The 27,202-nt window shown below is 36.8% G+C and overlaps 1 protein-coding gene across 2 annotated transcripts in view; it reads left to right on the top strand.

Annotated features, from left to right (window-relative positions):
- The window catches only part of RAB6A (RAB6A, member RAS oncogene family), an 86,452-nt gene that overhangs the window by 49,681 nt on the left and 9,569 nt on the right, over positions 1-27,202 (top strand). The window contains exons 3-6 of one of the 2 annotated variants that reach the window (XM_060605672.3): positions 3,759-3,812; positions 5,200-5,305; positions 7,284-7,395; positions 15,686-15,779. In XM_060605672.3, coding sequence (XP_060461655.1) covers positions 3,759-3,812; positions 5,200-5,305; positions 7,284-7,395; positions 15,686-15,779 — 366 coding nt within the window. Of the gene's footprint in view, positions 1-3,758; positions 3,813-5,199; positions 5,306-5,371; positions 5,478-7,283; positions 7,396-15,685; positions 15,780-27,202 lie in introns of both variants that reach the window. The other variant, XM_060605671.3, reaches the window with a different exon arrangement.

The raw sequence follows: 27,202 nt of genomic DNA, 5'->3' as shown, positions 1-27,202 counted from the left end.
ATTTAAGATCCTAGAATAGCTGATAATGTTTAGTTTCCTAGCCATTCTTTCTATTTTTCCTGCTGTTGGCTTAATTCCTGTGGCTGATCGACTTCTTTGCCATTGTAGCTCTGCTTGGAATAAAATTAACTGAAAAGAAGAGCAGGCAGGAACAGGCTATGCTTTTCAGGTTAATTTTGACCTTTATGAGTTCAGTGTATGAATGATGTCCCAAAACTAGGATAGTGCAGTGGAAGGAGGGGATTATTATACATTTTATCATAAAGTCTTACTTTGTACTAATTTTAAAAAACATTTATATGTGTTGACTGTGAGATCTGAGAATGCATATTTTTGTTTGTAGCTATTAAAATTACTTTTGGCTGTTTATAATAAACATAAAATAACATTAGTAAGTGATATGAGAATTTTTTTCATGTAAAAAGTTTAGAGGTAAAGTAGTCCCGGGCTTGTGTGGCAGCTCCATGGTCCTCTGGGACTAAGATGCCTTCTAAATTTAATCAGATCTCATTCATATATGACTTCCTTGTGAAGGTTGCTTCATGGTTACTGAATGGTTTCTGGAGTTCTGGGTGTGGTATCCATATCCAGGCAGGAAGAAGGAGAAAAGGAAAAATACCAACAGTGCACCTCTCAACTGAGTCAACCCCATTTAAAGCACAAAGAAGACTGGAAAATGTAGTCTTTTTAATGGGAAAAGTATGGATTTAAATAAATGTTTGATTTTTTTAATAAGGAAGAAGGGGAAAGTGGGATATTTGTCTAGACAATTAGCTGCCTCTACCACATTATCTGATTAAATGAGGTTCTGCTAATGAGATTTCTTAAATGTAGCCCTATACCATTCCTATATATTTTTCAGGTTTGTCAATTAGATGCTTTTGCACAATAATTCGAATTTATAAGCCCATTATTCCCAGCCTATAACAGAATAGGATACACACTTTCAGATTAAATGTCATATGATGGAATTATATAGAGAGAGATACACTTGTAATATGTAGTCACATAGTTTAGGATAAAGGAGAACGCTAGCTTGCTTGCTTGCTTGCTTGCTTGCTTGTATGCTTGTTTGCTTTCTTAATAAAAGTCGGTATATAATTGAAATCTACAAAGCACTGCTCACACACACACACACACACACACACACACACACACACAAATTAAAGATGACTTAAGTAAGTGGAGAGACATCCCAGGCAAAGGGATTGGAAGACTTAATATTAAGATGTCAATACTAACTACTCAAAGCAGTCTACAGAATCAGTGCAATCCCTGTCAGATTTCTGCTGCCATTTGTGTAGAAATGAAAGAGTCAATTCTAATTTACAGAAGCCAAAATAGTCTTGAAAAAGGAAAATAATAATTGGAAGACTAATACTGATTTCAAAAAAATTTTTTAACAGTTATTTTATTTTTGAGAGAGAGAGACAGAGAGACAGAGAGACAGAGTGGAAGCAGGGAAGGGGCAGAGAGAGAGAGGGAGACACAGAATCCAAAGCAGGCTCATGAGCTGTGAGATCATGACGTGAGCCAAAGTTGGTGCTTAACCAACTGAGCCACCCAGGCTCCCCCACCCCCAATTTCAAAATTTACTGCAAAGCTACAGTAATCAAAATAAAGATAGACATATAGGCCAGTGGAATAGAATTAAGAGTTCATGAATAAATGCATATATCTATTGACAACTGGTTTTCAATTAAAGCACCAGGCCCAACCTATAGAATGGGAGGAAATATTTGAAAATTACATATCTGATAAGGGCTTGATATCTAAAATATATAAAGAACTATAAATCAATAATAAAATGACACACTTAATTTTAAAATGGGCAAGGGAGGGGCACCTGGGTGGCTCAATTGGTTGGGCATTGGACTTCAGCTCAGGTCATGATTTCATGGTTTGTGAATTGGAGCCCCACGTTGGGCTCTGTGCTGACAGCTCAGAGCCTGGAGCCTGCTTCGGATTCTGTGTCTTGTCTCTCTGCCCCTCTTCCACTTGTGCTCTGTCTCTCAAAAATAAATAAATGTAAAAAAAAAAATAATAAAAGTGGGCAAGGGACTTGAATAGACATTTCTTCAGAGAGGATGTACATATGACCAGTAAGCACATGAAAAGATGCTCAACATTATTAGTCACTAGAGAACTGTTAATCAAAACCACAAAAAGATTCCATTTCCTACCTTCTAGGTTGAGTATTATATATTTAAAAAGAGAAACTAACAGATGCTGACAAGGATGTGGAAACATTGGAATCTTCATACATTGCTATTGGAAATTTAAAATGATGCTCCTACTGTGGGAAGACAGTCTAGCATTTCCTCACAAAGTTTAAATAGAATTGTCATATGGCTTAACAATTCCACTGTTAAGTATATACTGAGGAATTGAAAATAGGAACTCACAGTAGCCAAAGGATGGAAACAACCCATGTCCGACAGTAGATGAATGGATAAAGAAATTTTGATATATCCATACATTATAATAAGTTATTGCTTAATGGGCACAGAGTTTTTGTTTGGGGTTATAAAAAAGTGTTAAAAACAGATAGTGTTGACAGTGGTACATCATTGTGGATGCAATCACTGCCGTGGAATTGTACACTTAACATGGTCAAAATGTCACATTTTATGATACGTATTTTACCACAATTTAGAAGTAAAATCTGTCTTAAAAAAATACATGAGTGTCAGGGACGCCTGGGTGGCTCAGTCTTTTAAGTGTCCTACTTAGGCTCAGGTCATGATTTCACGGTTTGTGTGTTTGAGTCCCGCATCAGGCTCTGCTCTGACAGTGCAGAGTCTGCTTGGGATTCATTCTCTCATTCTCTCTCTCTCCTCTCTCTCTCTCTCTCTCTCTCTCTCTCTCTCTCTCTCTCTCTCTCTGCTGCCCACCTTCCCCCCCCCCCCCCGGCGCATTTGTGCTTTCTATCTCAAAATATATAAATAAACTTAAAAGAAATTATATATATGTATATATATATGTATGTGTGTAATTATATGTATATATAATTTTAAGTTTATATATTTTATATATATTATTTATTTGTATAATATATAATGTTTATATTTTATATATACTTATGTATATGTATAAAATCGGTGTCAGTAGGTTCATCAGCTGTAACAATGGTACTGCTTTGGTGGGGGATGTTGATAGTAGGGGGTTTTATGCATATGTGGGGGTGGGGGTATATGGAAAATCTCTGTACCTTTCAGTTTTGCTGTCAACCTAAAACTACTCCCAAAAAGTAGTATTTTTAAAAATGGTTAAGATGATTAATTTTGTTATGTGTATTTTACCACACTTTAAAATTTTATATATATATGTGTGTGTGTGTGTGTGTGTATAAGTATAAATGTATATAAATCATTATATATTGGAAAAAGCTGGGCTTTTACTCTCAGCTCCATAGCAAAAGCTTTGTTTCCCTAGACAAGTTTTTTAACTTCTCTGAACCCCAATATTATTAACTATAAAAGATTAAAATAGGGATGACAATAGCTACCCTTGCAGAGATGTATGAGGATTAGAGATGGTCATGTAAAGGGCCTTAAAGAATCCCTTACTACACAGCACATGTTCAGTGGTGGAAGCCATTATCACTAAAAATTTTGGTCATTTATACTTAGCTATGATATGTTTATTAATTATTTCTTCTAATTATAGAAGTCATAATTATCATTTGAACCCTAAACTGCTGACTGCCATTAAACTATTATTATTATTTAATTTTTTTGTTTTATTTTGTTTTACAGGCAACAATTGGTATTGACTTTTTATCAAAAACAATGTACTTGGAGGATCGAACAGTGAGTAATGTTTTCAGTGTGCAATTTTCTGCAGCACTCCAGGATAGAAAACTGTGATCAGAGCTGTAATCAGTAATTGTCATTGTAAGAAGTTCTTAGTAAAGTTGACAAAGTTAGTGTATAAGCTTTGAGAAAAACTGTTATTACAGAGTGGTAGTACTTAGCATTCTGATTTAATCCCCAAGTAAAATGCAAAGGGGAGAGAAGGCCAAGTTATTGGAAAGCCCTGAAGGCCCTAGGCTTGCTAAATAAAATATGTCATCCTGATTTGGAAAAATGATAACAGATAGATAGCATTGAGATAATGAAGAGTATTTTCATCAAGAAATTAGAGCTGCTAAAGACTTTTTGAGTGCTACTCTTGAAGCATTCAGAAATATTTCATTTGAATATCACATCATTTGTGAATTTCGAGATTTTATTTGTCAGAATATGATGTATACCGAAGTGACTGTGAATAGAAGAAGTAATATGTTATTTATTTGTTGGATTTAGACACCTGTCTTTTGGAATGCTCCCTTTAAGCACAGTGTATTCCAGCCTATTGTCTCTGGAAGAGATTCCTATCAACTAAGCAGTGACTGTCTTAAATGCATTATTTCAGGACCTAGACCCAAAAAAACATTATTGTGCTTCTAATGTTATTTCCTAGAAGTGTGTGGGTTTTTCTTTTATGTTTTAATGTTTAGCATGCCATTTCTTAAATTTTGAAAGCTTAGAAATTGCTTTATAATAGTACAGTACTACTTGTTTTCAGGCTTTTCTTCCTCAAATGTAGATGTGAAAAAGTAAGAAAATAAAGAAATTTTTATGTAGAGTTGCAAAAAGATATTTTTCCTTTTTTGTTGGGTTATGTACAGTGTTCTGGGAAGAAACATGTGGGAGAAACATAAGCACAGTAGTCAAAGACCCAATTTCTGGACTCAATAGAAAAGAGATGCTTTTAACTTCAGAGAGGCTTTCAGAGAAGCGCTCACTCCTTTACTCTGATAGCCAGGGCTGCTTGTTGACATTTACTTTCATTTTTCCCTTTTATGCTCACTGAACGTCAACAGAATCTACTTTTTGCTGTCTGGAAGGCATAAGATTCAAAGAGAGGTTATAGGGAGTGAAAAAAAGGGAGCTGTATTTCTGATTCTGTGAAATATTCCCCTATTGCCATTTTTAAGTCATGTACCTACAGAGCAAATTTTTAATATTATTCTCTTTTGAAAAAGGAAAGGAGTTTTGTGTTATTTTCATTCTTCACCTCCCTGCAACCTTTTGCATGAGTCTGCTTTTTACCTCCTTCCCACCTTCTCCCCTTTAAAAACATTATTTCTTTTTTATTTTTAGTATGAGTTTGGTTTTTTTTTTTTTTTTTTATTTATTTTTTCCCATCCCACAGATCAGGCTGCAGCTGTGGGATACTGCGGGTCAGGAACGTTTCCGTAGCCTCATTCCCAGTTACATCCGTGATTCTGCTGCAGCCGTAGTAGTTTACGATATCACAAGTAGGTATTTTGCAACGGGTTGACCTTTCTTATTTTTCTTGCTTGTTTGACTGATTTTGTTGTTAGGTACGATTGCAATTATGGGACACAGCAGGTCAAGAGCGGTTCAGGAGCTTGATTCCTAGCTACATTCGTGACTCCACTGTGGCAGTTGTTGTTTATGATATCACAAGTGAGTGGGGGGAATTATGCATTTCTAATCTTCTTTCAACCTTTAGCTTAGCTGCATGCATGTTCTTGTCTTGTGCTTGTTTTCTATACTAGCATGTAAAAATGAGTTTTGTCATAGCAAACCTTATAGACCAGCTAGGTCAGAAATATTTGCTTTTGTGTATGTACCAATATGCTTTATTTCCACTGTGCCAGGTTTTTTTGCCATGGAAATTTTCCTTCAGATCTAATCATGAATTCTCTCCAAGGCTTTCTTAGTATCCTGTTATCCCTAAGTCACACCATAATTATGGTTGGAAGAATGTCTCCTTTTTCATTTAACTTGATCTCAGATTTCTCTAAAATAAAATAATCTGCATTTAAGCCTCTTGCCAACATTTTCAGATTCTCCAAGGCTCTCTGTTGAGGCTATTAAAAGCTTCTGCTAGCCAACTTTTCTCTGCTTTCCACTTCCAGCCATCCTCTCTCTAGAGAAGGCAGAGAAAACATGTAATGTGCAGTTTTCTATTAATCATTTTCATTTGAATCACATCTGGATTCTGTGACTGACTTTTTTGCTAACAAATTACACTTTCATTTCTCTCCAAAAAGAAATTTTAAATAGGAGACTAAAACAAGTGATGATCTTCCTTTTTCTTTTCCCTAAAGACTGAATAATGTCTTTGGCATTTTAAGTGCCTGTAAATTTCCCACAGAACATGGTGACTGACAGGGAAATGCTCTCTGATTAAAATTGTCTTTGTAAATTGGTTTATTATATATATCAGGCAATATTAAGCCATCATTCCATATAGTAGTCCATAATTTGTAGGAAAACCAGAATAGTGTCACATCTTAGACTTATTTCAAAAAGAGTGTTACATATACAAACTATTGATTTGCGTTAGTGATATTATACATTTTTGTATATCTGCTAGAAGTCATAACTACTTAATAATTGCAATGGCAGAATTATAAGTTACAAGTTTGCATTCAGAGACCTTTGGGGGGGGGTGGGGTATGTGCTATATGCAATCTTTCTTTTCTTGAAGCTTTACTTTGGGTTGCTACTTGTTTAAAACAATGTATGTTCATTGTGCATTGACAAGTTTTGCAGCTTTAAAATGTTTGTGCTTACTTTAACCAAATCAAATGAAACCTGGTGTCTTTTTCTTTAAAAATGCACATGTGGTTAAAATATTAGTAAACTGTTTTCTGGAGCTGCTATAAAAAGTGTTTAAGTATTCTACTTAGAATTGGGTGCTAGGAAAGATGGATTTTGTTACAAGTGATTCTGGTGCATTAAACTAATAAACTTCAAGTTAAAGTGATCACAAACTGAATAAGCAGTGCAAACAGAGTGGTGTTTAAAGCTATTTAAAGCTTTACAAATTTTCTGGATGTGTTGGGATTTACTGGCTGACATACTTTTGGAGATGCTTTCTTTGTCATGTTGGGTATGTGTAAGTAATCAAAAAAATGTTGTGGCAATGTGACACCATGTTATCTGCCGTAGCTGTCCTTAAATTTTAAAAAGCTTTTTTTTTTTTAATTTTTATTATAAATGGTACATTGCATTCATTTGGTCATGTTCAAAATTTTTATACTATAAAAGGAACCTTGAGGACTTTATTTTTGTGATTTGTCACTGACAGTTGTACTCAGATAAAATGGAGTTATGTTGCAGGCACATTAAAAGTGGGTCCTAATGTGCCACCCCCCCCCTCCAACTTCCAGGGTTTGTTTTCGTTTGTTTTTGTTTTTTTAGTCTGTCACTTGGGGAGACTTTGAGGTAACACTAATCTCTCTGTCCACCCTCCTATACCAGATGTTAACTCATTCCAGCAAACTACAAAATGGATTGATGATGTCAGAACAGAAAGAGGAAGTGATGTTATCATCATGCTAGTAGGAAATAAAACAGATCTTGCTGACAAGAGGTATAGAGTGATTTTGTATGTGTATCGAATGTTTGATTTCTTCCTTAAACAACCTGTTATTTTTATTACTGAAGAATTGTTTTGAAAGGAGACATGTTTAATTCTTAAGTTTATACCCCCCTTTTCTTCAGTGTGAGAACCTGAAATATAAATGTAAACATTGAACATTTCCTTAAAGGAAAATGAGTTTTTTTGTTTTGTGTAAGCCCATGTGTAAATAGTTCTTGTGCAAGATTGTTTACATGTGGGGGGAAACAAAGATTGTTTACACACGAAGCTGGTAACTATTTTGCATTTTTTAGGCCTCATAAACATGAGCAGTATTCTGTTAAAGGACAAAATGTTTGAAGAAACAAATCCTATCTTTAAAAATTATTCATAATGATTAAATGCACACTCTTTTGGTAGACTTCTTATAAATATTCATTATAATTCAGTGGTGTAGTTTTTCTTTTCTTTTTATAAGTTGTATGGTTGAACCAGACTGTGTAGTTGAACTGAATAGCTTGATTGTAATACCTTAGTCAAATGAGCAAAGCCATATTCAAGTCACAGGATGCAAAATTATTAACATTCACTGTAGAGCCCATGGCTTGAATATCTGCCTTCAGCATCCTAAGTAATCTACTGGATAGTCTTTCTGCTTTAAATAGTCTTGACCATTTCACTTAATAGTAGAAGCTTTTACTATTGCTGTTTGTTTATTCATGAGATGGATATTGAAATTCAGGTATTGAATTTGTACTATTAATTAAAATGTTGCAAAGAAATCCAATATGTTCCAAGGCTTGTGCAAATGTTAAGCCCATTTCTTCCCATGGTACTTCATTTGGAATTGGTAGTACACTGACAAAAAAGTTTTTCTTGATTTAAAAGTAAACTCAGAGTATAATCATCTTTCTTTTATGAAAATAATTGTTTGGACATCAATTGGCATCATAAATTTTCACTATTTTATTTATCTACACTATGAGAATTTCAAAATGATATAGGTATATATTCTTCTAGTAGAGAGTCTCTAGTTCTTTTATTTTCTTTTTTAATGTTTATTTTGAGAGAGAGAGAGAGTGCGTGCGCGTGTGTGCAGGGCAGGGGCAGAGAGAAAGAGGGAGAGAAAATCCCAAGCAGGTTCCACACTGTCATCATGGAGCCCAACGCAGGGCTTGATCCCATGAACTGTGAGAGCATGACCTGAGCTGAAATCAAGAATTGGATGCTTAGGGGCGCCTGGGTGGCTCGGTTGGTTGAGCGTCTGACTTCGGCTCAGGTCATGATCTCACGGTCCGTGGGTTCGAGCCCCGCGTTGGGCTCTGTGCTGACAGCTCAGAGCCTGGAGCCTGCTTCAGATTCTGTGTCTCCCTCTCTCTGTGACCCTCCCCCGTTCATGCTCTGTCTCTCTCTGTCTCAAAAATAAATAAACGTTAAAAAAAAAAATTAAAAAAAAAAAAAAGAATTGGATGCTTAAGTGACTGAGCGCCCCCCCCGGCCAATACTTTAATTTTTAAATAGAAAAATTGTGTGTCTGAATTGTTTTGTTTTAACAGGTAGAGTTAGCCAAATGGATGAGTATATCATCTATTCTTTTATTGTGTAATATTTCAGTTGAGTACACAAATGCTAGAAAATTATACTTGAAGTAATTTTTTCTTCAAGGTAATGTATGTTCATTGGTTTGGAATTACTGCCTTTCTCAGCAATTTTTGCCAGACTATCACCCTTCAACTGTTAATATTTTTTAAAAATTAAAGCCTTGTTCATTCCACTAAATTAATGTTAAAATGAGTAAAATATTTAAATGTTTGTTAAAAAAGAATTAGAAGAAAAATGTTTTGGTAGTGAGTGGGTGACCTTTTATAAGCATGACATGAAGAGCGCCTGGGTGGCTCAGTGGGTTAAGTGTCTGACTTTGGTTCAGGCCATGATCTCACTGTTCAATAGTTTGAGCCCCACATTGAGCTCTGTACTGACAGCTCAGAGCCCGGAGCCTGCTTCAGATTCTGTGTCTCCCTCTCTTTGCCCCTCCCCCACTCACATTCTATCTCTCTCTGTCTCAAAAACAAGCATTAAAAAATATTGTTTTTAATAAGGGGAGCCTGGGTAGCTCAGTCGGTTGAGCGTCTGACTTCGGCTCAGGTCATGATCTCATGGTTTGTGAGTTCAAGCCCTGCGTCAGGCTCTGTGCTGACAACTCGGAGCCTGGAGCCTGCTTCGGATTCTATGTCTCCCTCTCTCTGCCCCTCCCCTGCTCATGATCTGTCTCTCTCTGTCTCAAAAATAAATATACATAAAAAAAATTAAAAAAATAAAAAATATTGTTTTTAATAAAAATTTTTTCTTAGAATCATGACATGAAACCCTAAAGCCATAAAGACAAAGATTGGTTAAGTCTGAATATTATCGATATGAAGATCATATTTACCTGTTAGATCAGCTGTTATTCAGAAGATTGATAATACATAGTATTGACAAGAATTTAATAAACAAGAACTCTTCATATACTGAAAATGTAACTAATATATTGGGATGAAGCAGTTTAACAGTATCAGAATTTAAAATACTCATGGACTTGGGCGCCTGGGTGGCTCAGTCGGTTGAGCGTCCGACTTCGGCTCAGGTCACGATCTCACGGTTCGTGAGTTCGAGCCCTGCGTCGGGCTCTGGGCTGATGGCTCAGAGCCTGGAGCCTGTTTCCGATTCTGTGTCTCCCTCTCTCTCTGCCCCTCCCCCGTTCATGCTCTGTCTCTCTCTGTCCCAAAAATAAATAAACGTTAAAAAAAAAAAATTAAAAAAAATAAATAAAATACTCACTGACTCAAACCCACCTCCAGTAATTGCACAGATACACCTGCACAAATGTGGGGAAAAAAATGAACATACAAGAATGTTTATTTCAGGGGCGCCTGGGTGGCTCAGTCAGTTAAGCGTCCGGCTTCGGCTCAGGTCATGATCTCACAGTTTGTGGGTTCGAGCCCCACGTTGGGCTGTGTGCTGACAGCTCAGAGCCTGGAGCCTGTTTCAGATTCTGTGTCTCCCTCTCTCTCTGCCCCTCCCCTGTTCACGCTCTCTTTCTCAAGAATAAATAAACATTAAAAAAAAAAAAAAGAATGTTTATTTCAACATTATTTGTAATATTAAAAATTAAAATCAATCTAAATGTCCATCAGTAGCAGTAGCATTTTATAAATGAAGTACACGTAGCTACTAAAAAGAATGAGAGGAATTTATTGATGTCTAACACATGAAGCTTAAAAAATGATTTGATCAGTATGTATAGCATGATATTCTTTGTGTTAAAAAAAAAAAATCGATGGTAGGGGTGCCTGGGTGGCTTAGTCGGTTGAGCTTCCGACTTCGGTTGAGCTTCCGACTTCGGCTCAGGTCATGATCTCACTCGTGAGTTCAAGCCCCGCGTCAGGCTGTGCTGACAGCTCAGAGCCTGGACCCTGCTTTGGATTCTGTGTCTCCCTCTCTCTCTGCCCCTAACCCATTCGCATTCTGTCTCTGTCTCTCTCAAAAATAAATAAACATTAAAAAAAAATTTTTAAGAAAATTGATGGTAGATGTATATATATATTTTTTTCTTTTATTTTTTAGAATAAATCTGTATAAGCATACATGGGACTTAACTGTCTCTACATCTTTGAGAAGGAGTAGGATTATGGAGGACTCTAATGTTAATGAGTGCCCTTTTTTTTTTTTTTAAAGATTCGTTTATTTTTGAGAGAGAGAGAGAGAACAAGTGGAGGAGGGGCAGAGAGAGAGGGAGACACAGAATCTGAGGCAGGCTCCAGGCTTTGAACTGTCAGCCCAGAACCCGACGCAGGTCTTGAGCTCACGAACCATAAGACTATGACCTGAGCCGAAGTCCAGTGATCACCCAGCTGAGCCACCCAGGCACCCCTAATGATTGCCCTTTTTAAAAATTACTTTGGTAATTAGGAGAAAAAGTTTTAATAAAAATGATTCAAAGTTAAATGTCTTTATCACATTGAGAATTACAATTTGTTGTGTGTAAAAACTTGTAGAAAAGACCAGAGTATATCTGTTTCAGTGTTTCAAAATAAGCGCCCTGTTGCTCAATACTTTCTGTCCCCTGTAGCCCAGTGATTCCCAGATGTTTAAATTTTGAGAATCAGTGGGTAAATTGGCTTATTAGACCCTCTTTTAAGATTCTGGCTATAAAGGATCATGGTCAACTTTTTCAATTTTTGTTTTTTGTTTTATTTAAATTTTAGTTAACTTACGGTGCTGTAGCTGTTTCAGCGGTTAAATTTGGGGGTTTTAGATCCTACTTTTAGATGCTGTGATTCAATGAGTTTAGAGTGGTATCCTTAAATCTGTATTTTAATGAATCTTCTAGCTGATTCTGACAAATTCATTGTATATGTATACCACATTTTCTTTATCGATTCATCCATCGATGGACATTTAGGCTCTTTCCATACTTTGGCTATTGTTGATAGTGCTGCTATAAACATGGGGGTGCGTGTGTCCCTTCGAAACAGCACACCTGTATCCCGTGGATAAATGCCTGCTAGTGCAATTGCTGGGTCGTAGGGTAGTTCTGTTTTTAGTTTTTTGAGGAACCTCCATACTGATTTCCAGAGTGGCTGCACCAGCTTGCATTCCCATGATTCCGACGAAATCAAACCACAGTTGGGACCATTGCTATAGCTGACCTTCAACCATTTGATTAGGGTGACTCCTAGTTTTAAAACTAGGAAGAATTTCTCTGGAATCCTTTACATGTAGGATAGTCATTCACTCATAATAATCATTCATTCAGAAGTATTTATTGAGTACCACTTATGTTTCAGAAGATGCTACTCTAGGGTAGGATAGTAAACAAAAAAAGCCAAGTCTTCAAGGAACTTTTATTTCAGAAAATGAACCAGGCAAATAAATAAGTCAAAAAAACACATAGTAAAAAAAAAAAAAAAAAGCATGGTATGTTTGATAATGATAACATGCTAAAAGTACAAAAGAAAGCAGGGAAAAGAAATATGAAATGTCAGGTGTGAGTTTAAAATATTAGATGGAATAGGGGCGCCTGGGTGGCGCAGTCGGTTAAGCGTCCGACTTCAGCCAGGTCACGATCTCGCGGTCCGTGAGTTCGAGCCCCGCGTCAGGCTCTGGGCTGATGGCTCAGAGCCTGGAGCCTGTTTCCGATTCTGTGTCTCCCTCTCTCTCTGCCCCTCCCCCGTTCATGCTCTGTCTCTCTCTGTCCCAAAAATAAATAAAAAACGTTGAAAAAAAAAATTAAAAAATATTAGATGGAATAGAAATGGAAGACTTCATTGAGAAAATGGTGAGTTTTGAGTAAATATGCTAAGGAAGCAAGGGAGTCAACTATGCAGATATCCTGAGGAGGAAAAGGTTCTAAGCTGATGGCCCAGAAAGTGCAAAATCCTTGAGTTGGGAATACATTTAGTTTATTTGAAGAACAGCAAGGAATCGTATATCGCTGGTGAGGAGAATAATGGAAAGTGTAGTAGGCAATGAGATTAAAAAATAATAGTTTTTGAAAAAGACCATAAAGACCAGGTTAAGTGGGGCAAAGTAAAGACTCTGTATGAAATTGGAGGATTCATGGGGTGCCTGGGTGGCTCAGTCAGTTGAGCAACTGACTTCGGCTCAGGTCATGATCTCATGGTTTGTGGGTTCAAGCCCCGCATCAGGCTCTGTGCTGACAGCTCAGAGCCTGGAGCCTACTTCACATTCTGTGTCTCCCTCTCTCTCTGCCCCTCCCCACTCATGCTCTGTCTCTCTCTGTCTCAGAAATAAATAAACATAAAAAGAAATTGGAGGATTCAAGCAGAAGAGTAACTTTTCATAAATCACTGTTTGCTCTGTGGAAAATATGTAAGAGTAGAAGTGAAGAGAATAATCCAGGCTGAAATCGAAGCAAGAAATGATGATGACTTGGACCAGGATAGTGGTAGCATGTGTAGTGATCAGTGGTCAAATTCAGATACATTTTGAAGATAGAACTGTTGAAGATATACTCATGCAATGGATAGAATACGTAATGATGGACAGAATATGGGGTGTGGGAGAAGGAGGAGTCAAGAATGATGCCTAGATTCTTGGCCTGATTAACTGTCATTAACTGAGATAGGGAGACACTTCATAAAGAGGTGGTTTAGGATGGAATATTATGACTTCAGTTTTTGGTCATTTTAAATTTAGAATTGCTATTAGATATTCTCATATGTAATTAGATGTCAGGTAGGCAATTGGATATATGAGCCTGGAGTTCAGAGCAGCAGTCCAGGCTAGATAAATAAGTTTGGGATTAATCAACATGTAGATGGGTATTTAAAACCATAATACTGCCTGGGATCACCAAGGGAGTAATTATAAATAGAGAAGAGGTCCAAAGAGTAAATTTTAGGGCGTCTGATAGAAGTGTTTTAAAGAAATGCACACTGTTGGGACACCTACATAGCTCAATCAGTTAAGCATCTGACTTGATTTTGGTTCAGGTCATGATCTCATGGTATGTGAGATTGAGCCCCATGTTGGGCTCTGCCCTGACAGCACGGAGCCTGCTTGGGATTCTCTCCCTCCCCCACTCTCTCAAAATAAGTAAACATTAAAAAAAAAAACACATTGTTGGGGCGCCTGGGTGGCGCAGTCGGTTAAGCGTCCGACCTCAGCCAGGTCACGATCTCGCGGTCCGTGAGTTCGAGCCCCGCGTCAGGCTCTGGGCTGATGGCTCGGAGCCTGGAGCCTGTTTCCGATTCTGTGTCTCCCTCTCTCTCTGTCCCTCCCCCTTCATGCTCTGTCTCTCTCTGTCCCAAAAATAAAAATAAAATAAAAAACGTTGAAAAAAAAAAAATTAAAAAAAAAAAAAAAACAAAACACATTGTTGATATATTTAGGGCTAAAGGTCTGCAAATTGTCAACTTACTCTCCAGTGTGTGTTTTTTTTTAATTTATACACACACACACATACACACACACATACATAAATACATAGAAATGAGAGGATAAAACAAGCAGATGTAGTAAAACATTATTAACAGGTGGATTGCTATATAAGAATTTCTGTGCTGTTGTTCTCTTTGCTTAGAATACTCATTTTCTTCTTTCCTAACTTTTCTAGAGAGTGGAGAATTTATAGAATAATATCTTGTAGGCAAGAAGAGAGTGGAATCTAGTACAAAGGTGAAGTTTGGGGCGTAAGGACAGTTTCCTCCATAGTAGCAGGACTAGAAGTAGAATATAAGTGTACACAACATAGATTGGTGGATAGATGTGGTGAGAGCTTGTGGAAATTCTCTTGCATTGCTTTGGTTTTCTGTGTTGTAGGAAGCTGAGTTTGTCAGCTGATATTTTAGATCCATTTAATTAGAATATTTGCATATTTATTAAATATCTATATGCCAGCTAGGCACTAGGAACTCCAAGATAAGTGACATAATCTTGTACTTAAAGAACATATTACAATTTGAGACACATTGCTGCTAATTATAATGTGTCACCAAATGCCCTATAAAATGTATCAAGAGAATTTAATATACATGCCTTTTGACTCCACTTAGAGAAATCCACAAAATCTATCCTAAAGAAAAGATCCACAGTGCATAAAATATTATGCACAAAGATATTTATAGCAACATTTTTCACAGTAGTATGAAATTTGAAAAAAAAATTTTTAGCATTTTTAACAGTTTGGGGGTGGTTACATAAATTATAGTAGCAAATTGACAAATTGTCCAGTAATAAAAAATTATATGAAGTTTTTAATCATAAGACTAAATGCTTATGATCTAATATTAAGAGAAAATAGCAGGCTATTAAGATTTTAAAAATAAAAAAATTACAGGATGAGGTCAGCCAAATAAAAGCAAATCATTAAAAAATGCCTTTTTAAAAAATTTTGGTTAGGTATAACATACACACAGAAGTACCCAAATTTTAAGTGTACTGCGGCTTGATGAATTTTCAAACTATTCTTACCTGTATAACCAGCACACATACGAGGAAAGTTATTTTCATAGGCATCTTGGTGGTTCAGTTGGTTAAGCATCCAGCTGTTGGTTTCAGCTCAAGTCATGACCTTGCAGTTTCATGGGTTCGAGCCCTACATCAGGCTCCATGCTGATGGCATGGAGTCTGCTTGTGATTCTCTGTCTCGCTCTCTCTCTGTCCGTCCCCCACTCGTGCTGTCTCTCTCAAATAAATAAACTTAACAAAAAGAAAAGTTATTTTCAGAATCTTGTTTATACTCTTTACAATACCATCTTGCAAAAAGAGGAATTTATTTTTTGAATTTGTTTTACAGGCAAGTATCAATTGAGGAAGGAGAGAGGAAAGCCAAAGAGCTGAATGTTATGTTTATTGAAACAAGTGCAAAAGCAGGATACAATGTAAAACAGGTGAGTGTCCTTAGAGTATGGATAGAGGTTATCAAATTGAAAAGAGATGTTATAAAATAATTGTGGGAGTATTCTCTAGTGTAAGATTTTCTTTTGGTTGGTAACAGCAGACCTCATGAACTAGTAACATGATAAACAGTGAAAAAAAGTTAAATGTGACACAGTTTTTGGAAAAAGAGAAAAGGCTTGCCAAACTTTTCAGATTGTGCACAGGACAACTATTTCATTATGATCGCAAGGTTGTAAACTTAACCATACCCTGCCTCCTATTGCATTGTTTCAAGGTAAAACTTTTTTTTTTTTTAATTTTAGAGTTTAATGACAAAAGAAAGTACCATGAGAAAATGCCATGAGAATGGTATTTTGCTTGTGGTTGTGAAAGTATATTCTGGTTACTTTATCCTTAATAACTGCTGCTGTTTTAACAGTGTTTATAACAGCAGTGTTTTGGGGGAGCTGGAAAATATGAAGAGACCTCACATTATCAAACTTCTCTAAAAGATGAAGTAGCCAAAAACTGAACTGCTTAATTTTCTAGGGCTGCATATCATATAGAGTAGTGGTCCCAGATTTATAGGATTTTCAAACCAATAAATTATTTTTTTTATTTCTAGGTGATCAGTAGGTTAAAATAAAATCCTATAAACTGAATAAGTTGAGCTTTAAGAAAAATTTTATATATTATTTTCAGTTTTGACACTTTCTTTCCCATCTCTCCTTGTCTTGAGATATATTTAAGTAATTTTGAACTGTTACTAAGTCCCTCCTTGTAGCATACTCTTCCATGGCTCTAAATCTTTGTTCATGGTGTTCTCTTTGATTAGAATGTTCAGTTTCTTTCTTGACTGATAACGTATTCATCCTTTTAAGTTTCATTTTAGATGTCAGCTCTTCAAAGACATTTTTTTTTCCTGACATTCTTTACCATACTGTATCTACATGCTATTCTGTTTAGCAGTAAATGAGTTTTCTGTGTTTTCTCAGGCCCCTGACCTTTGTGAAACCACTGTCATAGAAGTTACCATGTTATACTGGAAATATTTCTCCCATCAAAATTATGTACTCCCAGAGCCTACCAATGTCTATGGAATTTAGAAAATGATATGTAGGGGCACCTGGGTGGTTCAGTTGGTTAAGTGTCTGACTTCAGCTCAGGTCATGATCTCGTGGTTCATGGATTCCATTACCATGTTGGGCTCTGTGCTGACAGCTCAGAGCCTGGAGCCTGCTTCAGATTGTGTCTCCCTTTCTCTTTGTCCCCCTCCCCCACTCATGCTTTGTCTCTGTTTCTCTCTCTCTCACACAAATAAACATTAAAAAATGTTTAAAAAAAAAAAAAAGAAAGAAAATGATAAGTAAATGAACCCATTGGAACCACAGATAATTTAACATTTTGAGTAATATTTGGGTGCCTGGTTGGCTCAGTCAGTTACGCATCCAACTTCGACTCAGGTCATGATCTCGCAGTCTGTGGGTTTGAGCCCTGCATCAGGCTCTGTGCTGACAGCGCAGAACCTGGAGCCTGCTTGAGATTCTGTCTCCCTCTCTGTCTCTGCCCCTCCCCCACTCATGCTCTTTTTTTCTCAAAAATAAATAAAACTTCAAAAAATTTTTTGAGTAATAGAAGTAATTAGCACAATTATTATCATCTGTCACTGTTCTAGGACAAAGCAGTAGGTAGCCTCATCTAGCTTTTTCTATTACAGACATTTTGATAAGGATATGAGCTAGTTGCTTATATGTCAAAGTATGGCCTTTGGGACATCTTTCAGGCTGGGTTAATGTCTAAAGGGATTGCTGTGGCCCTCTAGTCCTGACCCTGAGAAGTCTCATAGGTATGGAGGTCTAAAGTCCTCAGCATACAGTGGTCACTAGTGACAGCTAGCATCTTGATGATATTTAATTGCTTCTAAGTTTAGATAACTCTCAGGATGTTGAGAAAATGAGGTATGTCATTCATTTGCTATTTTATAAGCACATTATTTCTTAATAGTTGTATTGAAGCATAATTTCCATACCACAAAATTACTTGTTTTAAATGAATAACTCAGGGTTTTCTTGCTTTTTTTTTCTTCTAATTTTTAAAATTTTATTTAAATCCAAGTTAGTTAACATATAGTGTAATAATGATTTCAGGAGTAGTATTTAGTGATTCATCATTTATTTACCCAGTGCTCATCTCAACAAGTGCCCTTCTAAATGCCCACCACTCATTTAGCCCATCCCTCCACCCAGCAACCCTCCAGCAACCCTGTTTGTTCTCTGTATTTAAGAGTCTCTTATGGTTTGCCTCCCTCTCTTTATCTTATTTTCCTTTCCCTTCCCCTGTGTTCATCTGTTTTATTTCTTAAATTCCACATATGAGTGAAACCATATATTTATCTTTCTCTGACTGACTTATTTTACTTAGCATAATACATTCTGGTTCCATCCGTGTTGTTGCAAATGGCAAGATTTCATTCTTTTTGATTGCCGAGTAATATTTCTGTGTATGTGTGCGCGCGTGCGCATACACCACATCTTCTTTATCCATTTATCAATTGATGGACATTTGGGCTCTTTGTATAATTTGGCTATTGTTGATAGTGCTGCTATAAACATTGAGGTGCATGTGCCCCTTCAAATTAGCATTGTTGTATCCTTTGAATAAATACCTAGTAGTGCAGTTGCTGGGTTGTAGAATAGTTAATTTTAATAGGTGTGAGGTGGTATCTCATTGTGGTTTTGATTTGTATTTCCTTGATGATGAACGATGTTGAACATCTAGGGGTTTTTTTAGGGAATTTATAGAATTGTGCAACCGTTACCTCAATTTGATTTTAGAACTTTTTCAGCATTTGGCACATAATTTTTTCTAAAAGCCTGACCCATACAAACACTAGATATAGCTAGCCAGTGATAACGAAGGGAGAATTCTTTTACAAAACAATCTTACTCTGAATTCAAAACCTATTTGCTACTTTATTATTTCTCCTTATTTATTTGTTTTATTTTAATGTTTATTTACTTATTTTGAGAAAGAGAGAAAGAATGCGCAAACATGAACAGGGAAGGGGCAGAGAGAAAGAGAGGGAGAGAGAGAATCCCAAGCAGGCTCCATACTGTCAGTAAGGAGCCTGACCTGGGGATCGATTCCACAAACCGCAAGGTCATGACCTGAGCCAAAATCAGGAGTCAGATGCTCAACTGACGGAGCCACGCAGGTGCCCCTATTTCTCCTTATTTAGATATACCTGAATATGTGATCTTGCTGAAGTGCCTAATTCTACTGGGACTTGATTTTATTGTCTTTAAATACAAATATGATTAAATTAATGTTTTCAAATTTGGAAGAGAGCTAGCTGCCTTCGGTTTTGGTTGTTTTTTTTTTTTTGTAGCTTCTTTCTTAACTCATGAAAACCATTACTTTGCATTTTATAGGGACTACCATAGTAATAGAATTTTATTTCAATATTTATAGACCTTTGCTTTGTAATCTTGCATAATTTAGTTAAGACAAAAATCCTGGAACCACTCTCCCTCTCCCCCACCAATTAAGACAAAACAAAAAATGAATTTGAATCTTACGTTAATAAGCACATTTAAATAATAGGTTCAGATCTTCCCCTTTGTCAGTGATTAATCATATGGAGTATATTTCTGTCATGTGGGAAAATTACTGGTTGATTTTAAATTTTAGCTAAAAAATACATCTCATTATAATGGGTTGTCTTTTCCTTGAATTCGTTTTTATAAAGGACCTTAAAACTAAACAAATAGGGTATCATTTAAAGTGTTAATTATTGGGGCGCCTGGGTGGCGCAGTCGGTTAAGCGTCCGACTTCAGCCAGGTCACGATCTCGCGGTCTGTGAGTTCGAGCCCCGCGTCAGGCTCTGGGCTGATGGCTCGGAGCCTGGAGCCTGTTTCCGATTCTGTGTCTCCCTCTCTCTCTGCCCCTCCCCCGTTCATGCTCTGTCTCTCTCTGTCCCAAAAATAAATAAAAAACGTTGAAAAAAATAAATAAATAAAAAAAATAAAGTGTTAATTATTTAAATGACTAGAAATGGAAGAAATGTGTTTTTTTTCTTGTGGTTGCCCTCACAAACTACCCCGAAGTTTAAAAGTCAAAAAACATATCCTTTGATATCACTTAATATATTGGCCATATGGAAATATTTGAAAAAAATTTTTTTTAAATTTTATTTATTTTGAGAGAGAGAGAGAGAGTGAAGGCAGGGGAGGGCCAGAGGGAGAAGGAAAGAGAGAATCCCAAGGAGGCTCCGCACTGTCAGCACAGAGCACTATGTGGGGTTCAAAATCACAAACCATGAGATCATGACCTGAGCCAAATTCAAGAGTGAGTGAGATGCTTAACCAACTGAGCCACCCAGGCAGCCCTGAAATATTCAGATTTTTTAAAAATAAAGCCTAAGTCAAATCTACTTACTCCTGACTTTGGGCAGTAAACTTTGTGTGGCTGGAGTTCAGTGCCTATTTTGCAAATCTAATGTTTATCATGCCTTTGGAAATGTTGGCAGTAGGGGAAAAAACCTTAGTGACGTTTTCCCTAAGACAGATATTTTTGAAACTCATATAGCATACTATTGAGATTAGGAATGTGTTTTTCCTCCATCCTATTATCTTTGGTAGAGAGTAGAATACCTGATATCCAAACAAAGGTAAGAAAGTACAGAGGTTTTTAGAATGGCACATTGTCCCCAGGAAGATCTCCTACCATTAAAGAATTGCTTAATGGTTTTAAACTTTAATGTGGATAGTAGTTTCCTGGAAACCTATATAAAATAACAGGTTCCTGGGGCACAACTTCTGGGTATTGATTCAGTAAGTCTAGGATAGTGCCCTAAAAATCTACATTTTTAACACGAATTTCAAGAAGTTTCTCATGCAAACTATACTTTGTAAGAAGATCTATTAAGCCATGGAGATGGTTCAACAAGTATGTCAAATGTATTCATTTTGATAGGACAAATATTGATTCTCTAACCCTTGCTAGATACAAAAGACAGATTTCCTACACTTAAAAGGCCCTGTCTTGTGTACAGCCAAAATAAGGAATTAAATACATATCCCGGTGCCAAAATGTGTCTCCATGCAGTAGGAGAACAAACCTGTGAAACTCATTTCTTTTGACTCATTTGTATTCAAGTCTTACAAGCAGTCATTTAGATATCTACTCTTGTTGATTCTCCTGTATTAAGGCCTTGTTGTCTATTGCCTTGCCTGCTGCCATAGCTTATTAACTGACATCTGCCTTCAGTCTTGCCCTACTTGAGATTACTCTCCATCCTGCTATCACGGTCTTCGTTTTTAAATACACATTTGAGGGGTGCCTGGGTGGCTCAGTCGGTTGAGCAACCGACTTTGGCTCCGGTCATGATCTCACGGTTTGTGAGTTCGAGCCCCGTGTCAGGCTCTGTGCTGACAGCTCAGAGCTTGGAGCCTGCTTCTGATTCTGTGTCTCCCTCTCTCTCTGCCCCTCCCCCACTCACGCTCTGTCTCTCTCTGTCTCAGAAATAAATAAACATAAAAATTAAAAAAAAAATACACATTTGAACAGGTTACTTATGAATTTTATCCTGAATTTTAAGCAAAGTCCTTAGTATGCTATGCCCTGCTATTCAAAATCTTGGCCCCCGTATACATTGCTATCTTGATCTTTGGCCACTATATAGCCATACTACACTGCTCAAAGTCTCCTGGGTTTACTGTGTTCCCATATTGCCATTGTATGTTACTGTCCCTCTGTAAAATAACTATTTCTTCTCTACCTGCTATTTGTAATTTAAAAAGTCAGTTCAGACATAATCAAATTTAGATTAAATGCCTTTCCTAATAATTGAAGTAGCACTCCTTTTAATATAGAAGTTTTTTTGTCAATTCTGTCTCCCACCATAATGAACTCAATAAATGTTCATTGAGTAAGAGAATAATATGCTGTATTTTTTTAACAGATGCTTAGAGCTGCCATGTTATGCCATAAGAAAAAGATCTACTTAATGAGCTTGACTCTGTCTTAAGAATTTTCATAGACTGAACAAGTGTAGAGAATCTAGGTTACATGAGAAATTGTCCTTCATTCAGTATTTTGACTGCAACTTAGATGTAGATACTCTTACATCTTGAGTTTCTTTGAATTCAGGTAAACATATATTGAACTTTTTTCCCATTAATTTTTTTATTGAGCTAAACACTTGTATACAGTGAAATACACATATCTTAAGTTTACAATTAGATGAATTTTGATAAGTGTATATGTGGATGTAATGACTACATCAATGAAGATACAGAAATATGTTATTTAATTTGCAAAAATTTGAAGCATTTCTAGATACCTATACTATTCCAGCTTCTGATTTAATTCTGTTGTGGTCAGAGAATATACTATGTAACATTTCAGTCATTCATAATTTATTGATATTTGTATTATGGCCTACCATATGGCCTGTCTTGGTGAAGGTTCCATGTATACTGGAAAATAATGTTTCTGTACAGTTGTCAGGTATAATGTTTTTAGATCTCAGTTATATCAAGATGGTTGATAGCATTGTTCAAATCTTGAAGAGTTTACTAATTTTTGTCTGTAGTTCTATCAGTTACTGAAGGGGGAGGTATTAAATGTACAACATTTGTATTTGCCTGTTTTGCCACTTAGTTCTGTCAGCTTTTATTTCATGTATTTTGAAGTTCTGTTATTCGGTGCATACATATTTAGGATTATTATTGTCTTCCTAATGCTTTGACTTTTTAAGTCTTCACAAATGTTCCTCTTTATCTCTGATAATACTCCCTTGTCTCCAATTTTTTATCTGATCTTAATATAGCCACAGTAGCTCTCTTATTCCTATTGTTTGCTTGGTATATCTTTTTCCTTGTAAAGTGGATTTCTTTTAAATGGCATATAGTTGCATCTCACTTTTTTTAAAAATCCAGTCTGAAAAATCTCTACTTTTTAATTGGAGTATTTGGTTTATTTAGATTTAATAAATAGTTGGGTTTATGTCTGTCATTTGCTCTTTGTTATCTGCTTGCCCCTCTGTCATTTTTAGTTTAATCAAATATTTTTATATTGTAATTTAATTCCTCTTTATTTTTAGCTAAACCTTTCATAACTTTTTTTTAGTGGTTGCATTAGGGATTATACTAGAGTGTATATACCATTACATCCTTTGCACCTATGCACCTATCCTTTGTGTTATTCTTGCCACACATTTTAATTTTTTTTTTTAACGTTTATTTATTTTTGAGACAGAGACAGAGCATGAACGGGGGAGGGGCAGAGAGAGAGGGAGACACAGAATCGGAAGCAGGCTCCAGGCTCTGAGCCATCAACCCAGAGCCCGTCGCGGGGCTCGAACTCACGGACCGCGAGATCGTGACCTGAGCTGAAGTCGGACGCTTAACCGACTGAGCCACCCAGGCACCCCACCACACATTTTATATTTACATACATCATGGCCCCCATAATAAATGTCTTAATTTTTGTTTTAAACGATAATTAAGAGGGGCATCTAGGTGGCTCTGTTGGTTAAGTGTCTGACTTCAGCTCAGGTCATGATCTCACAGTTTGTAGGTTCCAGCCACGCATCAGGCTCTGTGGTAACCACTCAGAGCATGGAGCCTGCTTGGGATTCTGTGTCTCCCTCTCTCTCTCTGCCCCTCCCCCTCTTGAACTCTGTGTCTCTCTGTCTCTCAAAAATAAATAAAAACGCTAAAAATTTTTTAATTTTTTTAATGTTTATTTATTTTTGAGATAGAGACAGAGCATGAGTAGGGGAGGGGCAGAGAGTGAGGGAGACAGAATCTGAAGCAAGCTCCAGGCTCTGAGCTGTCAGCACAGAGCCTGACGAGGGGCTCGAACTCACAGGCTGTGAGATCATGACCTGAGCTGAAGTCGGACGCTCAACTGACTGAGCCACCCAGGCGCCCCTAAAAAATTTTTAAGTAAATAAACAGTAATTAAGAGAAGAAAAGGACAGCTTTTTTTGTTTACCCATATATTTACCATTTCTAGTGCTCCTCATTCCTTCTTACAGATAGAAATTTCACCTGGTATCACTTCCCTTTAGCATATATAACTGTCTTTACTGTTTTTTCTTTTAATGTTTATTTATTTATTTTGAGAGAGTGTGAGTGGAGGGGCAGAGAGAGAGGGAGAGAGAATCCCATGCAGGCTCTACACTGCCATTTCAGAGCCCAACATGGGGATTGATGTCATAATCCATGAGTTCATACCTGAGCCAAAATCAAGGAAACTTAACCTTATGGTTTTTGTGGGTTTTCTTTTTTTTAACACTTATTTATTTTTGAGAGACAGAGCACAAGCAGGGGAGGGGCAGAGAGAGAGAAGGAGATACAGAATTCAAAGGAGGCTCTAAGCTCTGAGCTGTCAGCACAGAGCCCGACATGGGACTCAAACCCATGAACCATGAGATCATGACCTGAGCCGAAGTCAGATGGTTAACCAACTCAGGCACCCCAACCTTACTGTTTTTTGTTAAGGTCTCCTGGTGATGAATTTGCTCAGCTTTCACTTAGTCTAAAAGGCCATTTTAAGAATAATTCTATAGGTAATGTGTCATTTTTAAGTATTTTTCCTCCATTTTCTTCTTTCCTCTTCTTCTGGAATTCCAATGGCACATCTGTTAAATGGCTTGATATTATCCCACTGGTCACTGAGGCTTTTGCTCATTGTTTTTATCCTGTTTTTACTCTTTCAGCTTGGATAATATTCTTGATGTGTCTTCAAGTTCACCAATCCTTTTCTTCCGTATCCAAACTGCTATTGACTCCACCCAGTGAATTTATCGTTTCAGATTCCGTACTCAGTCATAGATTTGTCCTTTATTTCTTTACGTTTCTATATCTCTTTTGGAATACCCCAATGTTTGATAATTGTGGCATTGTTACCTTCAAGTCCTTGAACATACCTATAGTAGTTGCTTTGAAATTATTGTCTAATCCAACATATGAGTTATCTCTGAGTCTGTTTCTACTGGCAGTTTTCCTCTTGCCTTTAGGTTAAATTGTCCTGTTTCTTTATGTGTCTAGTAAGTTTTGGTCGTATGCTCAGCATTGTGTATAATACATAGAGACTCTGCTTTCTGTTACTTTTCTCTGCAAAATGCTGAGTTTTATTATGGCAGTGTTTTAATTGCTGACTGATCACCTTGAACTTGTGGGATCTTAATGTTATGTTTTGCTTTGATGGATCTGTAGAAAGCCTGTAGTATTTATCAAGCTTTTTCTGTTTTTGTGGGATTCAGACTCTAAACTTTATCCCTGAAGCAGGCAGTAACTAAAGTCTGCTCATTTCTTCCTGCCTTCTAGCTGTTGTTTTCAGATGGACTCCTTGTAGTCTCTCCTACATATGTACCATTAAAGAGTCAACTGAGATCTGCAGGAAATTTATATGTAGACTTTAGGGTTCCTCCTCTTGGCTTGTTCCTTTTTGTTATTTCTTTTCTCAGTCCAGCCACACTAGCAGTCCACTGGCACCTCAAACCTTTAAAATTCTAGTTTTCTGCATGAGCTCTCACCACCCCATTTTGTACATGCCCAGTAGGAATAGCTCTTGGGAAAACCTGTATAAACATGGATCCTACCCAGTGAATGTGAGTTCCCTTCTTCCCAGGGTTGAATTCCCCCTAATTTGTATCTGCTTTTTGTTGCTCTTAAGAACCTTTAAATAGTTGGTTTTTTTTTTATAGTTTCTCCAGAGTTAATAATTGCTATCTGCAAGAGTGTTAGTCCTATACAAGCTAGACTGCTATTGCCAAAACTGGAGTTAATATTAAATTTATGGGGGTAAAACTTAATATATCTGATCACTGTAACAACTATTTAGCATGTACATGCTTAGTTTTGTTTTGTTTTTTTAACATGGAAAGCTAGTTTATTCCTGAATTCTGTATGTTATCTAATAACAAAATAAATAGATTTATTACTTAAATTATATATTCAATAAGTAACACATATTGGCAGAAATTACTAGAAGAATTAATCTCAGACTCCTGAGTTTTTGTTGTAGGTCAGTCACAACTCAGAATTGGTCCTGGTGGTCAGAAATTCACCAGGTAAATTTCACAGTTCAGTCACTATCTTGGAAAACACTGGGGATCACAGTCTTACATGCCTGTTGAGTAAGCATTGTGTGTGTTTGTTCAGCTGTATATGTTTTCAAAAGCACAGTTACTTTTGATGATTGTGCATTGTACTGATTTTAACAAAATCATCATGTGTTTTCACTGGAAGGTACGTAGTAGTCTTACCATATAGAGGATATGTTTATCAGTATTAAAGGTACCATCTGGTTGTATTTTCCATGCACAGAGATGTTTTCTAGCTTTCTGCTCATCTGCTAATTGGATTCCTTCTCCCTACTCCCTTATATACTGGGTTATAATATACATAATAAAAGCTGAAAATGGGCTTTCTCTGTTGCTCCATTTACTTTTTAAATAATTTGGGCACCTGGGTGGTTCATTTGGTTAAGTGTCCAACTTCAGCTCAGCTCACGATCTCATGGTTTGTGAGTTCGAGCCCTGTGTCAGGCTTTGTGCTGACAGCTCAGAGCCTGGAGCCTGCTTTAGATTCTGTTTCTCTCTCTCTCTTTCTCTGCCTTTCTCCCTCCCTCTCTACCCCTCCCCCACTTGTGCTCTGTCTCTCTCTCTCTCATAAATGTAAAAAATTTATAAATAATTCTGGGAGAGATTTTATTAATGCATCATTAGTGTCTGACCATGGTTCAAGTGATTGGGCCTTAATGCCTGTGAATTCTGGCTTAAAATAAAGCAAATTTATTCCTGCACAGTACTGCTCTTCTGTGCATAAGCCTTTGCTCTTTTTTTTTTTTTTTTTCTGTTTATTTTTGACAGAGAGAGCACGTGAGTGGCAGAAGGGCAGAGAGAGGGATACACAGAATCCGAAGCAGGCTTGAGGCTCTGAGCTGCCAGCACAGAGCCCGATGTGGGGTTCAAACTTAGGAACTGTGAGATCATGCACTGGGCCAGAGTCGGCCACTTAACCGACTTGAGTCACCCAGGTGCCCCAGCCCTTTGCTCTTTAATCTGGTTTAAGCATTCAACTCTAAGATCCTGTTTATGTCTTAAAGAATATTGTCATAGTTGTTTTTTTTTTTTTTTTTTTTTTTTAATAAAAATACTATCAGGGCTAGAACTATAATAACTAATAATACCTCATACAATCATTTGTATTATATAAGATATTTAAGTAATATTTTTCATTGCATTCAATATTTCATAAAAAGATAGTCTATGAAAAAAATTTTATCCCTCTTTTTTCTGTTTTTTAAAATGCAGTAATATTGCTTTCTTTTATGAAAGTGGTATGGTGTTTAAATTGCTGAAGGAAATGGTAATGAGAAAGTAATTATTTAAGGCTTCACCTGACTTTTCATCTGAGA

This window comes from Panthera onca, chromosome D1 (assembly GCF_046562875.1).
Source record: "Panthera onca isolate mPanOnc1 chromosome D1, mPanOnc1 haplotype 2, whole genome shotgun sequence".
Taxonomy (NCBI): Eukaryota; Metazoa; Chordata; class Mammalia; order Carnivora; family Felidae; genus Panthera; species Panthera onca.
Note: the sequence above shows the minus strand (reverse complement) of the source record. Positions and strands in the feature narration are given on the sequence as shown.